The following is a 16,845-nucleotide window of genomic DNA, read 5'->3' on the forward strand; positions in this document are numbered from 1 at the left end:
CTCGCCTGGCAATCCTGAGCTCTTGAGTTTAATCCCCAGAACCCATGTAAAGAAGCAGGTATACTTGCTTGTTCTAGTCCCAGCGCTGGGAAAGTAGAGACTCACAGGTCAGTCAGTCAGTCCAGCCTATTTGGTGAGCCACAGTCTGGTGAGAGACCCTGTCCCCAAGGGAGAGAGGCACCTACAGACACATAAACACACACACACACACACACACACACACACACACACACACTGAACCATATCAACATACAGGGGTATAGTGTATAGTACTTTATTAAAAATGAAGATAACATAGATACTTATGATACAAAAGATACTTAAAATGTCCTACTTCCCATTATTTCATTAGAGTTTCGCATCATTTATGTGTCTGAGGTTATTTCAGTCCGTGTGGTGTGACATCAGCATGGTACCAATCTGGCAGTAAGATTTACACCACAGCATCTGGCAGACCCAAAGTCAGGGCCCCTGCTGCCTGGTTTCACCCTGGCTGCGCTCCACCGGGCTGCAGCATGAAGGGAGCACCAGAGCTTGGAGGGGACCGGACCATCCTCTCTGGGGGAGGGAGGGGCTGATGTCATCGTTGGTTGGCTGATGTGTCTCACTTGTCAGATGAGGATCTCTTGTTGCTCTCCAGGCATCCCAAGAGATGCTGGCTGGCTGCAGAGCACCGGGGAGAGCTCTGCGGGGGGGGGGGGCTAGACCGGAACCAAGCACAGCACAGAGTGGGTGTTTGATACCGCTGCTCAGGAAGGTCAAGCCTCGGTGGCCTCTCTGGCTCACCGGGGAGAGCTACATGTAGCTTTAGGAGAAGGGAGTTATGGAGGATGGCGTTGAGCCTCTGCTCCCTCCTGCCTCCAACTCCCAAGTGCGCTACCACAGCCTGTTCAAGCCAGCCTGGGACCGAAACGAGGGCTGCCTACGCGTTACACAAGTACTCCACAAACCGAGCTACATCCCTAGCCCCAGATTTTCTTCTTTTTAAAGAGGCAAACTGTTAAGGGAGAGGAAGGCAGAGGCAAACTTCGGTCATGCTTGGGGACAATGCGTGACTGTGACTGACGGCAGCACTCGGGTGCTTGTCTTAGTCCGATTCCCCAAGGCCCGCCTTGCCCTTTCTCCCTCTCCCCCGTGGGTCCTTCCGTCGGCTCTGGGGACACTGCCAGAGGTGGGGGACAAAGGGGCACGAGTGACTCGGATGTGACCTCTTCTTCCTCTGCCCGTCTCCCACCTCAGCTTGGCCCCCTGCCAGGGTCCTCAGCAGACAGCAGAATCCCCAGGAGCCAGCCTCGGGCCCTCAGCATCTCCGTGAAACCCTCACTTGGTGCTCTGACAAGCTGCATGGGCTCGTCCCCTGCTCCAGCGAGCTTTAGAAGGCTCTCTTCTCCAGACCCCAGACCCCCGTTATTTATTAGGGGCAAGGCTGTGGCGATGATGCATGACTTGCTTGTCTTTTGTCTGTGGCCCCATTTGCAGTTTGAGGGCCGGAAGTACTGCGAACATGACTTCCAAATGCTGTTTGCTCCGTGCTGCGGATTCTGCGGTAAGAGCTGGTGACCTGGGAAGCGGGGAGGGGACCAGCAGGGGACAGGCGGCACTGGCACACTGCTTAGCCTGGGGGTCCTTCCTCACTCCGCCTTCCTGAGCATCGCTCTTCAGGTTCCTAGAAGGGGGGTGCTTGGGCTAGGCTGAGCTGGGAGGAGCCCCAGGCCACACAGGACTTGGGAGGCACTGAAGGGTGGGGCATGCTGTGACCGACAGACGAGCTCGCTCCTCTTCTAGGTGAGTTTGTCATTGGACGTGTGATCAAGGCCATGAACTCCAGCTGGCACCCAGGCTGCTTCCGCTGTGAGCTGTGTGATGTGGAGCTGGCTGACCTGGGCTTTGTGAGGAATGCGGGCAGGTGAGGCAGCTGCAGCTGCGGACAGAGAGGCTCGTCTCTTGTCCCCCCTCTAAGTGCCACGGTCCCGTGACGCACCTTCCAGGATCTGCTGCAGCGTCCTTGTTCCACCCCTGCTAGACGGGGAGCACAGTCTCCAGGTGTGGGTAAGGGTGGAGGTAGGAGAGTGAGGACAGACAGGGCTTCCTCTGGGCAGGAGATGCCTCTTTGGGAACAGCAGGCATGGAGGGCCTTGAGTGGCGATGGATGGGTGAGGAGTTTTAAGCTGGAGAATCCCTATTACCCCTGACACCCTACCTGCTGCCGCTGTACCAGGCTGACCCCAGATGTCTTCCTCCCCGTACACACGCGGCTGGAGAATGCTGGATAGACACCCCTTAGCCAGGCTGCCCAATTCACCCTAGATTCAGAACTGTAAACCCCATTGGTACTCGGGTAGTTCCCTCGTCCAGGAAGCTTCTTCCTCTCTTCTCACCCCTGCCTCCCTCACTGTGGGTTCTTTTTTTTTTTTAAAGATTTATTTATTAACTATATACAGTGTTCTGCCTGCATATGTCCCTGTAAAGCCAGAAGAGGGCACAAGATCTCATTACAGATGGTTGTGAGCCACCATGTGGTTGCTGGGAATTGAACTCAGGACTGGAAGAGCAGTCAGTGCCCTTAACCTCTGAGCCATCTCTCCAGCCCTCACTGTGGGTTCTACACCTCCCCTGCAGCCATGACCTCATCTCCCACCCGCGTGGGAAAACTCTGGGCGAGCTCCCAGTAACACCTTTGTGCCCTGAAGTCCTTCTGAGCATAGCCGTTGACCCCTACATCTCAGGTCAAGCTTGGATGTCACTAGGTCCTCTCCCTGGCCTCCAGTGGTCTCACAGCTTGACTAAGCCACCTCCTCTCCCACTGAGGCCTCTGTTCCATGCCGGCTCCCTCCAGAGGTGCCCAGAGGTGCTCTCTGGGTCCGGGCTCATACCTGCCCTTGAAGACAAGTCTTGAGACTCTCCATGGTGCATCGGAACAATACAGGGGCCTCCTTCACATCTCCCCTTTGCTCAGTTTCCCCTGCCTGTGTGGCATCTTCGTTTGAGATTCCAACACAGCAGGTCCCAAAGAGAGCTTCAAGTTTCTCCCCCTCTGACCCAAGACTGCTTCTGCATCTCCTGATCCAGAAAAGGCATTGCTGCCTTCCAGAAACCCTCCAGCGTCCCAGGAGACTGTCCTTCCTGTCTGGGTACTTGGCTCTCTGTCAAAGCCCCTCTGTCACTTTTGCCCCAGCCTGCAATGATCTTACTGCTTTGCTATGCTGCTGGGGGAGGCACATGACCTCGCTCTGGCCCTGGCATCTGAAAGGCACCGTCTTGCGGTCAGCAGCCTGTCTTGGTGAGGGACCATGAGGGTGGACAGACCTGTACTGGTGAGAAGCATCAGGGCCATCAGTCTGGGCCGTGCGGTTTCTGAGATGAGTCATGAACGGGCCACTACCCCGTGCTTTGGAAGATAAAATATAACAGACGAATATAGGGTTTCTCCATTGATGGGCAGGGTGCGGTTGGAGGGTCACGCTTGAGAGCCCTTCTAGTCTAGAACAGCCTGGAACTCCATGATGCAGGGGGCCACTGGAACCAATAATAAGGGAGGGGCATTGCCTTCCTTGGTCATTCTTGGGTGGAAGGGAAGAGAATTTCAGGGGGGGGCATCATGTATCATGTTGAAGTAGCACAAAAAATTTCCTTCACTTTAAGTCTTGATTATGTTTAAGAGTAGTTACAAACAAGTAGAAAAAAATGGATACATTAGTTTGGTCAAGACACGCTGACAAGTCCAACAGTTCAAAGCCAGGCAGCTGAGGTTGGCAGAAGCCTCTGGAGGAAGTGGGGATGCCCCTTGAGTGAGCTGTAGACAGGTTTGCACACCTGACTCCCTGCCTCAGCAGACTCTAATGTCTGTCCATCTATGCCGTGTGCCTGACCAGGCCTCTTTCTACTGAGAAACTCTAGACATTGGCAGGGGAGAGGCAGGTGTGGTTACAGCAGGAGAGTCCAGAGCTGTGGTTGCTGGGCTCACATGCAACCAGTCTGAAATGTGCTCATGTGTGGCTGTCATAGAGTCTGTGTCCCCTAAATTCCGAAAGAGATAGTCTCTCGAAGCTGGCATACCATGCACTTCAAAGGAAGTATTAGACACCTCTCTAGTTCCAATGAGATGTGTGCTGTCTCTTTTTTTTCTGGGTCCCGGGCAGCTTGCTCTCTGGGTTCCTCTGTAGGGCTTTGTTGCTGTGGGCATCTGTGGTATGAAAGACGAGGGTCGTTTGGTGGGGAAGAAAGGTTCCCATTGTTCCAGAAATGTCCCTGTGGCTCTCTTCCCCATTTAGCACCAGTGAAGTCACTGAGTGTCTGGGAGCTGCTGTAAATAAGGCAGGCCAACCCAGCCCCCGTGGAGGGGTGGGCAGGGCACCCTGTAGTTAGCGCTCCCTCTTGATGGAGTTTCAGACTGGATGGCCTTGCCGTTAAGACCTTGGAGCGGGGTGAGAAGTGCTGACATTTCAGTTTGTTTCCTGGGGAAGTGGCGAGGGGTTAGAGAGACTTCTTTAGCTGGCTCTGGTAGCCTGTGCGCCACTGGGATAGCTGGTCCTCACAGCTGGCCTGGTGACAGGGCCCGCTTGAGGTTCGCAGCTCAAGGCTCACAGCTCGGATCGGGCGCTTAGGGAGCTCTCATTGGTTTTCCCTTCAAAGCTGGGAGGTGGGCCCGCGAGCCGTTTGCTGCAGAGCAGGTTGCGCAGGGCGTGGCGGAACTTCTCAGCCACGAAAAAGTACATTACAGGGTCCAGGGCGCCGTTGAGGCTGGTGAGACACGAGGTGATGCGGTTGCCGAGGGCCAGGGCGCGCTGAGCGGCGCACGAGGTCCCGCCTCCGCGGTAGTGAAGCACATAGACCGAGCGGTGGACGTGGTAGGGCACGAAGCAGACGAGGAAGATGGCCAGGACGATGGCGATCATGCGCACGGCTTTGCTCTTGAGCTGCTTCTCCATCCGGGGACCCTGGCGCAGGCTGCGGATGATCAGCAGGTAGCAGGTGACTGTGGTGACGAACGGGAAGGTGAAAGCCACGGCCAGAGACGCCAGGGCATGGTGGGAGGCCTTCTCCCGGTACAGCTGCAGGCAGACAACGCTGTGGTTGGTCTGCACAGTCTGCGGGCTGACCAGCAGCGGGGCCATAGCCACAGCCACCACCACCCACAGGAAGGCACAGGCCAGGTGGGCATAGAGAGGTCTTCGGAGCTTGAGGGACTTGACGGGGTGCACGATGGCCAGGAAGCGGTCAGCGCTGATGCAGGTGAGGAAGTAGATGCTGGCGTACATGTTGAGGTAGAAGAGGAAGCCGGTGAGTCGGCACGGGATTTCCCCGAACGGCCAGTGATTGCCAGAGAAGTGGTAAACCAGCCGGGTAGGCAGGACCAGCACACAGGACAAGTCTGCCACAGCCAGGTGCATCAGGAACACGTTGGCCGGGGTGCCTGACTTCTGGTCCCATATGAAGAGCCAGAGGGCCAGAGAGTTGCCCACAAAAGCCAGGATGAAATCCAGAAGGTAGAAGCAAGCAAAGATCACGTTCTCTAGGGCTGTCTCCTGTCCACACTGCTCAGAGTAAGCCAGGGAGGAGTTGTCAGTCAGACTCGGCAGGGCTGCCTCCAGGCCGCTCATGGTGTAGGTTAAAGGCAGAACGGGAACAGAGCTGGAGGGAATACAGAACCAGTTATGGGATCCTGGCGTGTACCCCCCAAGGTCAGAGGCGACGTCTCTGATGCCTTCAGAATCTCCTGGCACTAACTGGGGAGGAGCTATTCTGAGCTTGGCATAGCTGCTGAACTCTTTGTGTCAGGATTTTCTGTGTCTGCTGGAGCTAGCTGAATCTCAGCAAATCTAACCAAGGCATGGTTCTCAATGAGTAAGGAGGACCTGGGTAATTGCTGGAAGACCCCAAACCTGGAATCTGCTTTCTGCACCGTGCCTATTTTATCCACGCTTACAGGGTAGAGCAGCTAGTCCTGGAGGGCAAGAGAAACAAGCTTGGTAGTCTGTGAGGACAGGGAGAGCCATTATTTTCTTTACTAACCCCACCCCAAGGCAGGGGTAGCATTGTGTGTGTGTGTGGGTTCCTTAAACACACTCCCCATAGGTGAGTAAGTAGGGTCTGTTGCTACGAGCCTGGTGCTTGGCACCCACCCGTCCTTTCGCGTTGGCTCGCCTGGTGAGCAGGACTCTGAGTCCCACGACCTCCCTGAACTCTGACCTGGTCTACAATGAGCAATACGTCACTACTTTTTGTCCCACCTTCTGGCTCCTCCCACACTCGCTGGCAGGGCTCCATCAGGGGCACGCTTTCCGTCACGGCACCCGAGGACCCCAGTATCTCCAGAGTTTCCCTCACTTAGCTGGTCAGGTCCGCCTTGTCCAGCTTTTCTGGGTGGGAGCTGGGCTTAGGAAACCTCTGCCAGGGCCTCAGGCAAGCAGGGAGTCCCTCCCAAGCCAAGGTGTTCTACAGCCCAGGCTGGGGTGTGGGGGAGTCCTGTGTCTTCCAGGGTGCTGACTCACCTCTGGGGACCAAGGGTACCCGGTGACCAGAGCTGGGAGTGGCTTTTCACATACCATGCACTGGGGTTGCCCATTGTCCTTTGTGGGGGCATTTCCAGGACTGGCTGCCTAACTTTGGGGGCTCAGGGTAAAATGAAAATGCACAACCCCTTGCTCAAAAAGAAGAATTCGGGTTGGGGATATAGCTTAGGTGAGAGAGTGCTTGCCTGGTATGCATGAGGCCCTGGGTTTGATTCCCAGCACGTAAAACTGGGCGTGGTGGCAAGTGCCTGTAAATCCCAACACTTGGAAGGTGGGCAAGAGGTCAGGGTCACCTTCCTTTATGTAGTGAGTTCAGGACCAGCCTAAGTCATGGCTTTAATAAATAATGATAAAAAGTAGGAATTTTCAGGGCCCTGGACGTTGTTCAACAGCCCAGGGTCCCGTGTGACTGCGTGGCGTCTATGCCCTGTCACCTCCGCTCGGTCCCCAGAGGCTCCCCAACCCTCCCTGCCCGCCCCCTGCCCCTTACCTGTTGCAGAGGACGCGGGAGGGAGAGGACGGGAAGCAGGTCAGCTGTGGGTGGACAGTGAATGGCGTTCCAGGTGGACTCCTTGCAGCCGTCGGAGGGAGGCTTGACTATTTAAGGAGAGCCCACAGCGCCTCTGAACCTGAAAAGCGGCTTCATTCCTCAGGGGTCCTTTGTGGGGTAGGCTGCTTCTCCAGCTGGGTCTGCGTCCAGGGAGCACGCACTGAATATTCCAGTGTGTCCTCAGATTGTGCATAGCCCCATCCCCCAGCCAGGCCACAGAGCACCACAGAGGCCAAGTGTGTGACCGTCCTGGGAGCCTGGGAGTGGGCAAGGGCCGGGCCGGGTGGGGGTCTTTGGCTGGAATTGACAGACACAACAGGACATTTCAGAAGGGGATGATTTTTCTACTAATGGGGGGAGAGGGAGGGGTCAGCTACCATGGCAACGGGCCAGGATCCCAAGCTTACTGGGCCGGTGGGGGGTGGGGGGTGTTATTGTACATGCCAGGGTTGGAGCTGAGGAGCTGAAGGCCAGATGAGAGGGGATTCTTTCAGACACTTGCTGTAGGGTCCTTGTGTCCTCTCCGGTATAATTAGGCCCCGTTTGGGTGTGTGGAATAAATCATGGCCTTCATGCGGAGCCCGGCACAGCTGCAGGCGCCTTATAAAGGGGTGCTGTCTGTGCCGCGGGGCTGCAGCTCAGCTCAATCTGCAGGCCTGGCTCCTGCCTGGGCGGGCTTCTCGGCAGAGTGTGGCCAGCAGGAGGGCCTCAGTGGCTCCACGACCATGGCTTGCTCTTCTGGGGTGTCTCGAAGCTGAGATGTGTCGGGCATTGCCTGTGACTCATCCAAGTTCATCAAGGCTGATTTATCACTACCGAGGCAGCAATACAGCGCAGCCAAATCAGCCTCCTTAGTTTCAAAATGCTTGAGGTTTCCAGTTGAAGGGTTTGAAGTGATGGCTGGGGATAGCCCAGCCAGCCCAGGGCTTGTCCAGTGTGAGGGCAAAAGCCTGGGTTCTGCCCTCAAGGATGCGCATAAACTGCTCGGCGGCGGTGCATCCCGGAGCTTGAGAAGCAGAGGCAGGAGGATGAGAGGTTCAAGGACATCTTTGCCTACTTAGTGAGTTTGAAGCCAGCCCCAGTTACATGAGGTCTAGTCTGGAAAAATAAACACGCAAAACAATTTACAATGGTGTGCGCTTAGCATCTGGAGGGGCCCTGCTACCCAACGGCATCTGTCTGCAGTTTGTCTTCTCACACAGCTGTGCAGCTGGGGACCGCGCCCCTTTGGCAGTCGAGGAAACCAAAGCTCAGAGGAGTAAAGTCGTTCCCCCTGTGGCAAACTCTAGCAGGTGGTAGAGCCTGGCCCCACAGCCTGGCACATGTCGCCGCAGAAGCAAGGCTTCAGGAGCGCTTGTTCTCTTCTGTTGGCCTGATGCATTTTTAACATGGGAATTCTTTTCTGGGGGGAGAGGGGTTGAGACAGGGTTTCTATATGTAGTCCTGGCTATCCCGGAAAGCACTCAGTAGACCAGGCTGATCTCATCTCTTGACTCTGCCTCCCTAGTGCTGGGATTAAAGGACATGCAAATTCTTACACTCCACCTTACCTCTCTCTCTCTCTCTCTCTCTCTCTCTCTCTCTCTCTCTCTCTCTCTCTCTCTCTCTCTCTGTGTGTGTGTGTGTGTGTGTGTGTGTGTGTGCGCGCGCGCACGCGAAGTTCTAAAGGCCTCTTAGAGAAAAAATTAAAGCCATACCTAAGGAGTTGGGGGTACAGCTCGCCAAGAGTTTTCCAGGGAAGCAAGAAAACCTGAATACGATCCCCAAAACCCATGTGGAAATACCTTGGTGTGGTAGCATTTGCCTATAATCTCAGCCCTGGGGGAGTGGAGACAGGGAGGTTGTTAGGGGTTCCTTAGCCAGATATGGTAACCAGACCAGTAAGTTCCAAGCCAGGTGGAGGCCCTGTCACTGAAAAGAAGGTCAGGGGCTGGAGAGACGGCTCGGTAGTTAAGAGCACTGGCTGTCATTGCAGAGGACCTGGGTCCTCCGTCACACTGGCTGTCATTGCAGAGGACCTGGGTCCTCCGTCACACTGGCTGTCATTGCAGAGGACCTGGGTCCTCCGTCACACTGGCTGTCATTGCAGAGGACCTGGGTCCTCCGTCAAACTGGCTAGACATGCAGTTGGCTGCCCTGAGCAGAGCATTCTTGGATTCACATACTTTTTTCATTTTTCTGAGACGAAGGATTGAACAGGGGGCCTTGTGCGTGCTGGGGCTTGAGTTATTATTACGCCTTCAGCCCATCACAGGTGTTCTGTTACCAAGGTAGCTTCATGGACATCGCCACTTTAAAATTTTTGCAAGAGAATTTTAGGCAGCTGAGCTGTGTGTGCGCGCAGTGTGTGTGCGGGGCCAGAGACACGCCTTAGGAGTGACTCCTTAGATGCCACCGACTTTTTTTTTTCTTGACAGGGTTTCTCTGTGTAGCACTGGCCATCCTGGAACTCTCTCTGTAGACCAGACTATCCTGAACTCACAGGGATCCGCCTGCCTCTGCCTCCCGAGTGCTGAAACTAAAGGCGTGTGCCACCACCGCCTGACCCATCTTTTGTCGTTTTGAGACGGGGTCTTTCACTGGCCTGTAGCTTGCCAGTTAGGCTACCGTGGCTGGATCGGTGAGCCCCAGGGATCCACCTGCTTCCTTCCCCCAACACTGAGGTTAGTATACACGCGTACCGCCATGCCCAGCCTTTAAAAACAGCCTGCTATGATTGTCTACATGGGTGTGTGCGTGCTGTGATATGTGGCGGAAGTCAGAGGACAGCTTAGGAGAGCTGGTTCTCGCCTTCCGCCACGTAGGTCCTAGGGGTGGAACTCAGGTCACTAGGCTTGGTGGCAGGCACCCTTACCCGCTGAGCTATCCCGGTGTCCAATTTCTTAAAGCATCGATTCTGAGGATCGAGCTCAGGACTCTGTGCTTGCAAAAATAAGCTCTTCACCAACTGGTCTATCTCTCTCGCCCTTGGGTTCGGTGACTTTGACAGTGTCTCACTGTGTGGACGAGGCTGGGTCTAACTCCCTGAGCTGTGGTGTGAGAGCAGCAGCTTTGAAGTGTATTTCTGTATTGGCTGCGTGCTGTGTTGATTCTAAGGAGGAGCTGCCAAATTTGGAAGGGAGTCATGGGGAGTGAGGCCGTGCCTGTGACAGGGACGCAGGTAGAGAGAAGGAGCTGATTACAGCGAGTGACTGGACAAGGCACCGGTGTCCTTGGCTGCTGCGTGTATGTCCTGGGTGACGTCAGAGCGCAGATGTGGGGGGGCGGGGGGGAGGTGGACTCCAGGGAACCCAGAAGTGAAGGCTGTAGCCACATCCGCTGCCTGTCGTGGCGTGGGAGGAGCCCAGGTCACCTGTGCCTGGACACTGGCCCCAGTTTCAGCTTGGCTGCTGTCACAGGGTTATGTCCACCGTCTCTCTCTTCCCTCATGCGTAGTCACGCCTCCACGCACGTATCCAGTGCACCAGCTGTGAGCCACTCCCTCCGCGATGGGCATCCATGGTCCCGTGGAGGTACAGCCAGTAGCTCAGAAAGTAGCAGCGCACACCTTGCTTGGGCCTCTAGCGCTGTGCTGGTCTCAGAAGACCTCAGGGTGTGTAGAGAGTAATGCTCTATGGCGTAATTCCAGAGATCACTGAGGTTTGGGGGGGTGGCGCTAGGGGGCTCGTGAGTCAGACCTCTGACCTGCACACATGTGCACATACCTGTACACACATCGGCATGCACTGGTGCACAGCTCACACAAATATGTATATACAGTGCCCATGCACATGCGTGTGCGCGCATGCATGCATGCACACGGGCACGCGCGCGCCCGTGCACACACACACACACACACACACACACACACACATCCACAGAGGGCTAATGGTTGCTTGGCCTTGGAGGCTAGTGACAGAATTGCCTCTGTGGATTTTGGAGCCTGGCAAGGAGGGCCAGGTCCCAGCAGGATCACCCTACTGGGGTGACAGGTGCGGAATAGAGGTCGAGGGGCATTGGATTGGGGTTTTTGTGCATCCTTTGCCTGAGGACCCTGAATCTAAATTCTTCGCACCCTCAATGGCGAGGAAACAGAACCTGTGTTGATTTCCTTCTCTGTTAAGACCACAGCTGTTGCTCAGGGCAAGGAGCAGAATCAGAAATGACTGAAGTCCTCACAAAAAAGGACTCTGTGGTGACAGTGGCTGGGCTCGGGGGCCTCCGTGCGACACAGCTTTGCTTGTCTCTGGGGACAGAAAGCACTTGTGAGGCTTAGGGCCCCTCTTCATCCGGCGGGCTCCAGAGGAAGGGGCGATGAGCCCTGCTTGGATTTGGCCACGCCGCCATGCGCTGTGACATTCCATGCCTCACATTCACTGCCGCTTGCCCTAAGAGACATGTGAAAAGTACAACTCCTCAGCAAATGGCAGCTAGACATCTCTTCTGTGTGACACAGTGTCCTAGGCTCAGCCAGCCTTGGCGGGGAAGCACGCTTTCCAAAGACAGCAAGCACCCGCATTCCGGTGTACGTGTGTGGGGTCCAGCACATGAGCGTTGGGGTTCACATTCCTCAGGTTGTTAGGTTTGGTGGCGAGGGCCTTTACCTGCCGAGCTAGCTTACCTGCCCCCGGTCTTTTGCAGAGTGCGGGAGGGCATCCCTTCCAGAATCGTTACCTATGGCTTTCCGTGCCTTGTGACGGAAAAAGCTGTCTCAAACTTGGGCTTATTCACTTTGAATTACCCAGCTGTCACTGAGGCTGCAGTCAGGACTTTGGACGTCCTCTCCCAGCAGACGGTCAGGCATTTCTGGGAAGAGGTAGAGGGAGGAGCCCTCCCTCACACGGCTCTGACCTCTTACAGGCACCTCTGCCGGCCTTGCCACAACCGGGAGAAGGCCAAGGGCCTGGGCAAATTCATCTGCCAGCGGTGTCACCTAGCCATCGATGAGCAGGCCCTCATGTTCAAGAATGACCCCTACCACCCGGATCATTTCAGCTGCTCCCACTGTGGGTAGGTGCCCAGTCCTGGCCCCGGACACGGCAAGGGCAATCCTGGCTGTCACACAGTGGGGCTGCTGGGATTCCCACCCAGGGCAGAGGCGAACAAGGTAGGCATAGAGGGCGCTCATGAGGCGGGGTACTGGTGGGTGGGATGAGGTGGGAAACCGCTCTCCCAGTCCAGGGGCACTTGCGATCTGAGGAGGGTAGCCCCTGGACTACGGAGAAGAAAGAGTGGAGTGTATAAGGTTTGTACTGGTGTTGAAGAGAGGAGGAACAGGGCAGAAAAGCTGACGGTCTCCTGCAGTTCCCTAGAATCCCTTCCGTGCTTGCCAGCCTGCTTTAGAGGGGAGGGGGTGAGGAGAAACAGACCTTTCTCTCAAGAAGCTAGCTGGACAGTACACAGGCACTTCTCTGCAGGCCTGGGCGGGGATTCTGTGCCTTGGGGCCTGTCTGGGGTGCACACAGGAAGTCTCCAGAGGTCAAAGCAAGCTGGCTCAGCCAGAGCAGGAGCCTCAGGCACAGTTCCCTGGACCAAGGGTTACAGTGGTCCTGCAGGAGGTCAGGGATGCCCCTGCGGATGCCCTGTGCTGTCTTCCAGGAAGGAGCTGACCTCCGATGCCCGAGAGCTGAAGGGTGAGCTCTACTGCTTGCCTTGCCATGACAAGATGGGCGTCCCCATCTGTGGGGCCTGCCGCCGGCCAATCGAGGGCCGCGTGGTCAACGCATTGGGCAAGCAGTGGCATGTGGAGGTAAGCCTGAAAGTGGGACACAAATCCATGTCACGAAGTGGCCTGGTTAACAGTCCCTGTGAACCTCACCCCAGGCCGTGCCGTGGCTGGTTCCCTGTGAAAGCATTTCTGAGGGCAGCCTCTCCTCGTTCTGGCCAGGATCTCTATAGGAGCCAGGACGCCAGAGCCCACGATCAGACAGCCACACCCACCTCCCCTCTTACCTATCTTTGCAATCTGGAATCAGCCTTAGGCACAGTCTGCGCAGAGCAACCGTGGGGCTGCGGACGGTAGGACCTGTTGGGTGCACAGGCCCACACAGGCATGGAGGTGATGGGCTCCTAAGTCAGCTCTTATCCTTTTCCCGAGCGATGTTACACGCTCCTAGACACACTTAGAATTCTCGCAGCTCCAGTGGCCTGGCCATCTCTGTGTCCAGGGTGGCCTACTAGAAAAGGCTATGGGGTGTGCTGCCCTGTCTCTGGGTATCGGGGGTCCTCACATGCTCAAAAGGATGGCAGGTTGTCCTTATACTCTCCGGGCATGTGTGTGTGTGTGTGTGTGTATGTGTGTTGGGTGTGTGTATGCACATGTGTGTGTCTCAGGGGTGTGTGTGTGCACATGTGTGTGTCTCAGGGGTGTGTGTGTGTCGGGGTGTGTGTGTCTCGGGTGTGTGTGTGTGCACCTGTGTGTGTGTTGGGTGTGTGTGTCGGGTGTGTGTGTTGGGTGTGTGTGTGCGCATGTGTGTCGGGTGTGTGTGTGTGTGTGTCGGGGTGTGTGTGTCTCGGGTGTGTGTGTGTGCACCTGTGTGTGTGTTGGGTGTGTGTGTTGGGTGTGTGTGTTGGGTGTGTGTGTGCACATGTGTGTCGGGTGTGTGTGTGTGTGTGTGTCGGGGTGTGTGTGTCTCAGGTGTGTGTGTGTGCACCTGTGTGTGTGTTGGGTGTGTGTGTCGGGTGTGTGTGTGCGTGTGTGTGTCGGGGTGTGTGTGTCTCGGGTGTGTGTGTGTGCACCTGTGTGTGTTGGGTGTGTGTGTTGGGTGTGTGTGTGCGTGTGTGTGTTGGGTGTGTGTGTGTCGGGTGTGTGTGTTGGGTGTGTGTGTGCGCATGTGTGTCGGGTGTGTGTGTGTGTGTGTGTGTGTGTCGGGATGTGTGTGGCACAGGAGGCACCTACTAATATCAGGGCAGCTCCACCTATGTGGGCTCACGGTCTGCTTGCTAAGCAGGACCCCAGTGACAAAGGAAATCCCTGTGACATGCTCAAAGATGGTGATGAGGGCTGGCAACGCTGCTCGCTGGTAGAGCGCTTGCGTTACCTACACAAAGACCTGAGTTCAGTGCCCAGCGCAAGGCAGGCACGGTAGAGCACGCCTGTGATCCTACCCCTCGGGAGGGTCGGACGCTCAGCATCACCCTCGACTGCACGGTGGGTTTGAAAACCTCCCGGGCTCCCTGAGACCCTGCTTTGAGAAGAGCAAAAGCAGAAGGCCCGGCTGGCTCCTACGGCACCCACACTGGGGTCATTTCTACCCAGCTGTGAGCCTCTCCCTGTGTCCTGGGGTCCCTGGGGCAGCCCTGCTGTTGCCCAGCCACCCCGTCTTTCCTTTCCTTCAGCATTTTGTCTGTGCCAAGTGTGAGAAGCCGTTCCTGGGTCACCGTCACTATGAGAAGAAAGGTCTAGCCTACTGTGAGACCCACTACAACCAGGTACGGCCTGGCATGGGCCTGAGAAGACACGGGGCCGGAGTGCGGTCAAGGGCTGCAGGACCTGAGGGAGCGGGACTGGGGCTGTGCGTTCGGACATCTCCATTTGTGCAGACGTGGCGCTCGGGTGACCTGTTGGAGAAGGTCCCGGGAACGGTTATGGGCTCTGCGGCCCTGTCTCTTGGGGGGGGGGCAACGTGTCCTCACACGATGAGAAAAAGCACAGCAAGATGCTTCCTAGGGTCTTAGCGCTTGTGGGGGTGCTACAGGCACCTGACGCCCGTTGGATGTACCAGAAGCCGGGCTTGTGCGCTTGGGTACTGGGCTCCGGCTTAGCCTTGAAGTCCGTGCGTAAGAGGTGTAAGCAGCTGTCCATACAGTGTCTTCATTTGATAGGACGCCATTGTGGCCCCAGGGGCTGATGGGATGGGGCCCCACCCTGACCCTCACTCTTGCAGGAGGACTTCAGTAGGATTCACCAGTGGGGAGCAATGAGGGGGACTTGGGGGGCAACGTCTCAACGTGTGAGCCTTCCCAGGGCGAGCTTTCAGTGGGCTCGGTGTCCCCAGGAATGACTGGGGGGGTTGCTGTGTCTGTGGACCGCCCTGATGGCTTGGTTTGTTCACAGCTCTTTGGGGACGTCTGCTACAACTGTAGTCGTGTGATTGAGGGTGACGGTGAGGCCTCTGTCCCCAGCCCCCCTCCCTTGCTTTCTCCCTGGAGGGATGGGGGTGGGTGGGAGGGGCTGTAGGTTGGAGCGTGGCGGCAGCAGCGGTGTTGGTGGTGTTGGTGGTGGTGGTGGTGGTGGCTGTGGTGGTGGTGGTGTTGGTGGTGGCGGGTGGAGGGGAGCTTGTCACACAGCTGCAGGGTCCATCTGGCCCTGGCTGTGCAAAGCTTGGCCTGCAGCTGGCCGGGGTGGGCCTTGCTAACCCCACATCTGGCCTCACAGTGGTGTCGGCCCTCAGCAAAGCCTGGTGCGTGACCTGCTTCTCCTGCTCCACCTGCAACATGAAGCTCACTCTGAAGTGAGTAACGGGCGGGCGCTCTGCAGCTCTGACTTTCCAGCCTGCTCTCCCTGAACTCCAGCCTCAGGCAAGCCCTGGGCATGTGTGAGGCAGGGGCCGGCCGGGCAGATGAGGGAGCCCAGGGACCCCAGAGAACGGTGACGAAGGCAGTTACACACTTACAAGAACCCTGGGCTTCGGGGAGGGACATTCTGGCTCAGGGAACGGTGCAAGCTGTCGGGTGGGTGTCTGGCTCCCTCCTGAAGACTGTAAGGGTGTGGGGTGGCTGGGACTGTGAGGGAGGGTGGGGTTCAAAGAGCAGCAGAGGGGCCATTGGGGTTCTGGAGAGAGGCTTCTATGAGCGCCCATTGGCCAGCCAGCATCCTACCCTGGAGGCTCTGTCAGGCTGGCGCGGGAGGGCAGGGGGTTGGCAGCTGAGGGAAACTTGCTCCCCTCTGCCGCTGGGCTCCTGTCCGGAGTCGGGTTGGTAGGGCATAGACTTCTGGGGCTCTGCCTGCAGGAACAAGTTTGTGGAGTTCGATATGAAGCCTGTGTGTAAGAGGTGCTATGAAAGGTTCCCCCTGGAGCTGAAGAAGAGGCTGAAGAAGCTGTCTGACATGACCTCACGCAAGGCTCAGCCCAAGTCTGTGGACGTCAACTCAGTCTGAAGGGCCTCCGGCCTTCGTGTGCCTGCTTGCAGAACCTCTGCCCTCACCCTGCTGCCCCAATTCCTGATGGCCCCCTCCCACTTCTGCTCCTCCTTCCCAGGCCCCTCCCTCTGGTGATGTCACCCTCTCTGCTCCCAGTCTACCTAGGGCTATGTAGTACTCCCTTCAGCACTGAGACCTGGCCCAGCCTCATCGGCATTTCCTCCCGTGCCTGCGGTCTCCCGGCACAGGAGCTATCCGGGCCAGGACTGGACCACAGATCCCAGCCCGACACCCGTCCATTCCACTCTCCTTGGAAAGTTTCAGTCTCAGAGAGTCCCTAGGGCTTGGCTGGGAAGCTGCCCCAGCCCCAGGGCCAGCAGCGTGCAGATGGAGGCTTCTGGGGGAGAGGGAACCCTTCAGTTATTCAGCCACGTTAGGTCCCTGTGCTGACACTGCAAGCCCAGCCACCTCTGGGGCGAGCCAGCTGCAGGGCCGAGAGTCCCATTGCCTTCGCTATCAGGAGACTTCGCGGAAAGCCTCTCGGCTGCCCACCAAGGCTGGGGTCCCACTTCCCCCTGGGGCAGGGGCACACCGCCCCAGCCAGCTCAGACCTGCAAGTGGTCAAATGCTTTGCAATGAAGGTTGATTCACACACTAGGAGCGCCGGTGTGGTCTGTGGGAGGGATGGGGGAGGGATCGGGGAGGGATCGAGGAGGGTCCTC

At 56.9% G+C, this 16,845-nt stretch overlaps 2 protein-coding genes across 5 annotated transcripts in view; one reads left to right on the forward strand and one right to left on the reverse strand.

Moving 5' to 3' along the window:
* Positions 1-16,777, forward strand: part of Lims2 (LIM zinc finger domain containing 2) — a 36,967-nt gene extending 20,190 nt beyond the window's left edge. For 2 of the 4 annotated variants that reach the window (XM_013124021.3, XM_005065308.4), the window contains exons 3-10: positions 1,480-1,546; positions 1,786-1,906; positions 11,902-12,051; positions 12,640-12,790; positions 14,380-14,472; positions 15,098-15,146; positions 15,419-15,494; positions 15,994-16,777. In XM_013124021.3, the coding sequence (XP_012979475.1) occupies positions 1,480-1,546; positions 1,786-1,906; positions 11,902-12,051; positions 12,640-12,790; positions 14,380-14,472; positions 15,098-15,146; positions 15,419-15,494; positions 15,994-16,141 (855 nt within the window). In that variant the 3' untranslated portion in view covers positions 16,142-16,777. Of the gene's footprint in view, positions 1-1,479; positions 1,547-1,785; positions 1,907-2,518; positions 4,425-11,901; positions 12,052-12,639; positions 12,791-14,379; positions 14,473-15,097; positions 15,147-15,418; positions 15,562-15,993 lie in introns of those variants that run through there. The other 2 variants (XR_005881730.1, XM_013124034.3) reach the window with 2 other exon arrangements.
* Gpr17 (G protein-coupled receptor 17) lies at positions 259-7,358 on the reverse strand. The gene is made up of 2 exons (XM_005065306.4): positions 7,003-7,358; positions 259-5,631 (listed from the first exon to the last, which is right to left on the reverse strand). Exon 2 carries the CDS (start codon positions 5,598-5,600, stop codon positions 4,581-4,583), a length of 1,020 nt encoding a protein of 339 aa, XP_005065363.1. The 5' UTR covers positions 5,601-5,631; positions 7,003-7,358; the 3' UTR covers positions 259-4,580.
* Positions 16,778-16,845: the final 68 nt, after the last annotated feature.

Source organism: Mesocricetus auratus, unplaced genomic scaffold (genome assembly GCF_017639785.1).
Source record: "Mesocricetus auratus isolate SY011 unplaced genomic scaffold, BCM_Maur_2.0 Super-Scaffold_100015, whole genome shotgun sequence".
Classification (NCBI taxonomy): domain Eukaryota; kingdom Metazoa; phylum Chordata; class Mammalia; order Rodentia; family Cricetidae; genus Mesocricetus; species Mesocricetus auratus.